This window comes from Orbicella franksi, chromosome 11 (assembly GCF_964199315.1).
Source record: "Orbicella franksi chromosome 11, jaOrbFran1.1, whole genome shotgun sequence".
Taxonomy (NCBI): Eukaryota; Metazoa; Cnidaria; class Anthozoa; order Scleractinia; family Merulinidae; genus Orbicella; species Orbicella franksi.
This window is the reverse complement of record NC_138155.1, coordinates 4577501-4583956: the sequence shown is the minus strand read 5'-3', so window position 1 is coordinate 4583956 and position 6456 is coordinate 4577501. Positions and strand designations below refer to the sequence as shown.

At 38.3% G+C, this 6456-nt stretch overlaps 1 protein-coding gene across 1 annotated transcript in view; it reads left to right on the top strand.

Annotated features, from left to right (window-relative positions):
* The first annotated feature begins 1448 nt into the window (after positions 1 to 1448).
* Positions 1449 to 6456, top strand: part of LOC145502793 (uncharacterized) — a 6096-nt gene continuing 1088 nt past the window's right edge. Inside the window, exons 1-4 of the mRNA XM_081482175.1 lie at positions 1449 to 1488; positions 1570 to 1719; positions 2293 to 2456; positions 6424 to 6456. The exon at positions 6424 to 6456 is cut by the window's right edge and continues 1088 nt beyond it. Of these exons, the coding sequence (XP_081338301.1) occupies positions 1661 to 1719; positions 2293 to 2456; positions 6424 to 6456 (256 nt within the window). The 5' untranslated portion in view covers positions 1449 to 1488; positions 1570 to 1660. The remainder of the gene's footprint in view (positions 1489 to 1569; positions 1720 to 2292; positions 2457 to 6423) is intronic.

The following is a 6456-nucleotide window of genomic DNA, read 5'->3' as shown; positions in this document are numbered from 1 at the left end:
AAACAGTAGGTGCAACGGACTTGAGTGAAATTCTGCGAAAGTTCTTCGCTGAAGTGAAAACAGAGAAAGGCCAAGCATTAACTCCAAGTGCATTGACTGGAATTAGAGCGGCCATTCATCGCCATCTAACCTGTGCTCCACTCAGCCGAAACATAAACATTTTGCAAGACAGCGAATTTATGTCTGCCAACAAAATGTTTGAAGCGAAGGCCAAGCTATTTACGAAAGAAAACAATGCGAAACCAAAACACAAATCATCCATTCAGTCAGGAGACATGCAGAAATTGAATCGATACTTCATGGAAGGGCAGAACAAAAAGATGCGGAGAAGTTAGTTGAGTTTATTTGGCTCTTGTTTAGCTGTTCGTATTGTAGCAACAACTTTCCATACCATAGTTTCATGCTACATCTCTGTTAAACATTTTTTTCTTATTAAATGAATTTGTACGATTTGGCCTTGTGTATTGATAATAATGATAATCGCATGACTTTTGTCGGTCATATAGTTTATTTGTGTCCCTCGTAGCATCATTTGCGCCCTTGCGCTTCGCGCTCGGGCGCAAATGATGCTACTCGGGCCACAAATAAACTATATGCCCTCCAAAAGTCATGTGATTGTCCTATTCAGCAGCTGAATTCACGCACAGCATCTGCGAAGATGAAACATGACATTCCCTTTCAACAAATATCAGTATATTGCTAATTTGTTTTGATAAAAGAGATACATTTAAGTTTGACTATAGTCTCCCAAATTGAAAAGAAATAAATAGCAATTTTCTCTCGAAGAAAAAAAAAAGACGTCGAACTTGAATAAAAATTCCTCTGAGTGTGACAAAAGAAGACGACGAACTAGGCTAAAGATCTCTTTTATTTTCGGGAAAGGGGGAGAGAAGAGTTCACAAATACAGAAAGTTATATTTACAAACACTTAAACTCATCGTTAAAAGCATTTATAGAGGGTTTATCTAGATATATACACTTGCAGAGGCGCCTTGCTCTCACAGTTGACAAATAAAGAAGTTCTGAAAGCTTATTTTATTTATTGCCCAAGTTATCACAGCTCAGTTTTCCACAAGGGACAAAGATTTTTGTTTTGCTCTAAATCGATCGTCAACAAACATTCATGTTTTGCGAAATTCTACAAAAAATAATTACTTGTTAAAAAATTTCGTGTCTACGAAAAACACTTCTTCCACGGTTACTTCTTTCAAGGAATAAAATTACAACATCACTAGTTATTTGATCTGAGTTCTGCGGTCACCGTGTCAGTTTTGTTGATTCAGGCTGAATCAAACTTAAAAGCAATTTTATTTAATCAATTGTGCTTTGTTAAGAAAACAAAACGTGCCATGGCCATTAACACTAATTAATGAACAATTGATATTCCATTAGATAAATCCAGAATCGACCAGTACTAAACAAACCTTCAAACACATAAGATTAAGCGGCTTTTCAACAAGAGGCACAATCCGTTTTGAAAAAGGAGCAGTGAGTATTCAACAAGCTCCGGCTTCTGTGTTATAAGTTTTAGTGTTTTTTCTTAAATTGCATAATTCCTTCCTTTTTTAGTTTTTCAGCTGTACTGAGCAGAGACTTTTCGTGCCGAGCCAATCAACCGAACTTCCTCAAGTTTTACTGCTTCAACGTACCTGCAAAACTAATGTTCTTCCACGTTAGCTTCGCTTTGGTTTTACTCTCCATCAGTGCTTTAACACCGAGGTAAGATAGATCAGATGGCTCTATAATTATCTAATTCCTTTACAACTGGAATTGTTTTTTTGTGAAAATTTCTCCTTCTAACCGCGTCACTCGAAAACTCCAACAAATAAATACATATGATGTCGTTTGAAACGAAAACTTCGATATCGACAGTGAGTTGCAATTGCGTTAGAACAAGACTCCTTTCGCGGTAGACCCGAATTCAATTCTTGGGCTACGCTTAAAAATGTCCAATTGGTATTCCTGAAGCCGTGCATTTGTCATTTTTAACCTTGAGCCTTTAATTCTCTACCACGTCCGTCACTTTCCGAAGGTAAAACGTTTTAAAAATACTTAATATCATATTTTATTTTACAGCCGCCACTTTTAAAATCGTAGCAACAGTCGTAGCAGTAGTATGAAGTTGCTGACTTCCCAAGTCCGACGTTTTTAAAGGAATTTTATTGTTCTATATAATTCAGTTTTTCACTGAGCCGGGCATGTTTCATTCAGTCGTATATAATCTCCAAATCGCTTGAAGCCGAAAAAGGAACTAATAGTACATTATGCTGTATTGTCTTTTTAAACCATCAGGGGTCTGGAGCAGAAGAGCAACAAAATGTGTGTGTTGGACATGGATGAAAAAGGCAATCTTTACCTTCACAAGTTTGCACTACTCTGCAAGAACGAGATTATCAAGCGGCTGATCAATGGATCTTATCACCTTGCAGAACCGAGTGACGGACCGAGTTCAATAGGTAATTCATTGATAAAACTCTTTTCATGGCATCAATGTAGTCCTCAATGCAAGCAACTTACTCTTGAAATGATCGTTTCACATTTTTTGGTAATGTATTATTAAGTTACGATGAAATAACCCATAGATTTTTTCATTGAATTTTCACTGTGGGTCACTTGCAGGAAGGTTTAATCAACATTTATGTCTGAGTCCTTTTCTGACTGAGATCTTGGCGATGTACCGGGAGGGGGGAGGAGACCAAGGTCATTTTGGCGACAGTGCTTGTAAAAGATCCAGTTTGCGACAAAAATCTTGTAAAATTAAGAAGCGAATTTAAGGCTTCAGTTCTTGATTTTCTTTCTTATCGGCGTCAGGAGCCCATCTTGACACTTATGACGCTCGTCAGCATTTGAGGAACGTTGCCAACCTTTTTTCCAGGATCTCTCTTTTCCAGTACTTTCCGGAAGAGGAGGGATCCTGAGGGATTCTAGTATTGTCGTGTGATTATAACTCAGTCTTTTTTGGCAAACGCTTCCCGTAGTCTTGAAAAAGCCAAAAACACTAATATTGACTTGATAAAAAATAAGTGTTTGTCATGGATAAACTCAGCTAACCTTGCTGGCTGGATAAGTTCCAGTGCAATACAATACTTACAGACTTATTTCGCAAATGGCACCAGGAAAGCATGTGATGTGGATCATGAGACAAAACTCCATGTCTGCCCTTTAACACCCAGGATCGTTATTTACCGCCGTCTGATTGGATAAACCTCCGAATTAATAAATACCGGTGTCTCATGGCAGTTCTATGCTGCCAGCCATTCAGGAATATTGTTGACTTCAGTTTTAGTCCGGTTCAAGCGGACTGCGTTGGCACGTCCCGAACACTTCCACAAGTTCAGTATAGCTTACAGAGTCGACCACCCTGAGTATTTGTAACTAAAAATGCAGAAATTATTCCTGAAGATAACACTAATGCAAACAATTATAGGGCTATTTCTTTTCTGTCTAACTTTAAAAGGATCTTCGAAAAATTGATCTACTCCAGAATGCAATCTTTCATTTAGCAAAATGATATACTTTCTCCATCTCAATATGGCTTCCGCAAAGCGCATTCAGCGTATTCAATTCTTGACACTCTAAGTACCATATAGAAAAACATGGACAACCGCTTTTTCTCTTGTGGTGTAATTATTGACCTGAAAAAGGCTTTTGATACAGTCGATCATAAAATTCTTTTGCACAAGTTAGATCACTATGGTTTTCGTAGTGTTAAAAATAAGTGGTTCTCATCTTACTTGGATGGTCGAACTCAAACTACGCAAATTGGCTCTCTGATATATCTAAACGGAAAAATTAAATAGCACTTGTGGTGTACAGAAAGGCTCAGTCCTAGGCCTATTACTTCTCCTCAACGATATCCAAGAATCCTCTGACAATAAACTTAAACTTTTTTTTATTTGCTGACGACACGAATGCCGTATATGCTGACAAAAATCTTAAGTTCCATGAGTCGACTGTAAATCAAGAACTCTGCAAGTTGTTCGATTGGTTAACGGCTAATAAATTAACCTTAAATATTAAAAAAAAAAAAAAAAAAACCAAACAAACAAATTTTGTTATCTTTAGACCAGCTCAGAGAAAACTTACTTATCATCCCAAAATTATGATATTCGATAATGATCAAAATAAGAATGTGGCTCTAGAATGTAAAGATTTTATGAGATCATGTTTAGATGTGATAATTGACAATAATCTTTTTTGAAAATATCATATTGACCATGTAGCTATTAAAATGAGCCGAACTTTAGGATTGATTTGTAAACTACGGCATTTTCTGCCAAAACGTACTCTTTTAAATATTTATCGATCTCCTGTTTCTCCTAATTTAACTTATGGTTTGATGGCTTGAGGCGAAGCATATAAATCACACCTTGAAAAGCTCCAAAAGCGAGCTCTTCACTGTATCTATTTTTCTGAGCGAAATCAACATACGATTCCTTTATTTATTGATGCCGGTGTTTTACGGTTAAAATTTTTGTAATATGTAGATTTGGGCCAGCCTAAAAGCGTAGCTCCTGGGCCGAGTTGTTCACAGCCCGATCAAGCTAACCCAGGAAAATTTGAGTTTTGTGGCTTTGCGGTTAGGTTTCCTATATATTGTTTGGCCTTCTAGTTTGGGTAATCACCATAATAGTCACCATATACATAAAACAATGCAGCAAAAAACATTTCTATAGAAGAAAAAGTTATATAATTCGGTTAACTTTTCAACCTGAGTTAGCGTTAACCAGCTTCCGAACAATCCTGCCCTGTTTTCATCAAGTTAACCTGACATGAGCCCGCGAGGTAATAGAGGTTTTAAAGTGGCTCAGAGTAATCAGCGCAGCAGAGGTTGTTGCCCTCTGTTTTTGTGTGCTAAGTACTTTTCATCATTTTGGAGTGTAGATGCAAGTTTATTTTCGAATAAATGCCGGTAGAAACAGACACAAAACTTTCTGGGAGAACCTGCAACTCTTTGCTTTTCGATTCTTAAGAACATTAACCCAGTTTCCGGTCATCACACACAGCTACCAGTCCTAAGGAACCCTAACAAAGACAGCGCAGGATATATAAGAGAGGGATCGAACACTCTTTTCTTCTATCCTGTGCATGTTGTATTTTCGTTCGGTCTCTTATAGATTTTTAGAAACGAGCAAGGACTCTTGTGATCTCGTTCTTACGATTTTACTCTTAGTGATTGCAAGCGCGTGGTGATTTTAACCCTTTGAATACGAAACTTTCGCCAAAAATACCGTTTTTAACCGTTTAGTCTGGTTTTTTAGCTGCCATGACGCTAAATGAGCCTATGTTTTGTTTGTTGCCCCTTACCTTTCTGTTTTTCTCGGCCCTTCTACACTGGCTACCCTTTGCATTGTATGTTCTTTCTGGCTGCCGTGAAAAGTTGGATGTTAAGTACGGGCGAAGCCTAGAAATGGACCTTGATCAATCAAAGGCGTAGTGGACCATTTTACCACCGTTTTTGCACCAAAACTGATAACGTTATTTTTCGATTTGCGACGTCGGAATGTCGTCGATATCTGAGCCTGACCATTGTGCGGAAAGGCCTAGCCTAGCACTACTATCTGCTTATCAAGAATATCTGATGACATTTAAATTGATGACGTCACAAGTGGTACAAAGAGCACGACCATTAATTACGCATATATGCGTAGTTGGTATTCAAAGGGTTAAATGCGAAAATATGACCTTTTAATTATAGACTACGAGTAGTCCCTCCTTCGCTTAGGCCGTCAAACGAGACGCGAAAGAAAACCACGAGAAAATATGGTGGCGCAAGATCCTGGGGGCGACAAGCGCGCAAAAGAAGGTTTGATTGATTTTAACAATTTCAATCCTAGTGCGCGCGTGGCGTGTAAACCAGGGCGCCCTGGTGTAAGCCATGCCTTGCTTGATGCGTAGAACGCATGCTAAGTAACAAAAGTAGGCACTTTCGTACTTTCGACAGATGACTCGACTTGCAAAGAAACCCAGGCATCAATGTTCTCTTGTGGACTGCCCATGAAACTTCTGCCCTAATTCTTTTATGGTACTGACACCGAAGATGCGCCACTAACGCAGTCTTTACCTTACCTTAGCCTGAGGAATTTTGGCCGCAAGTGGTGATGATTTTCAAAGAGAGAAGCTGTACAATTTGTCACAAGGCCTTGCGAATGTAACCCAGCCTATAAAGCACTAAAACAGCAATAGTTTTGCAATATTTTTCCCTTATAAAATAAAAGAAAAAACTTGAATCTTTTCTGTACGATGTTTTGCAGCGTTGGTAAGTTCTTTGAACGCTAAGAATCATAGGTAAATGTACCAGTCGCCATCGTTTTCGCCTAAAATGTTTGGTTATCAGTAGCTCCGCAAATAGAACGCTGTTCTCCTTCAGACATTTTCGTTAAAGCTATTTTCCTCTTATTTTTTTCCATTTATTCGAAATAGTTCAGTTTACAACTAACGGACGCAGGGGACGAG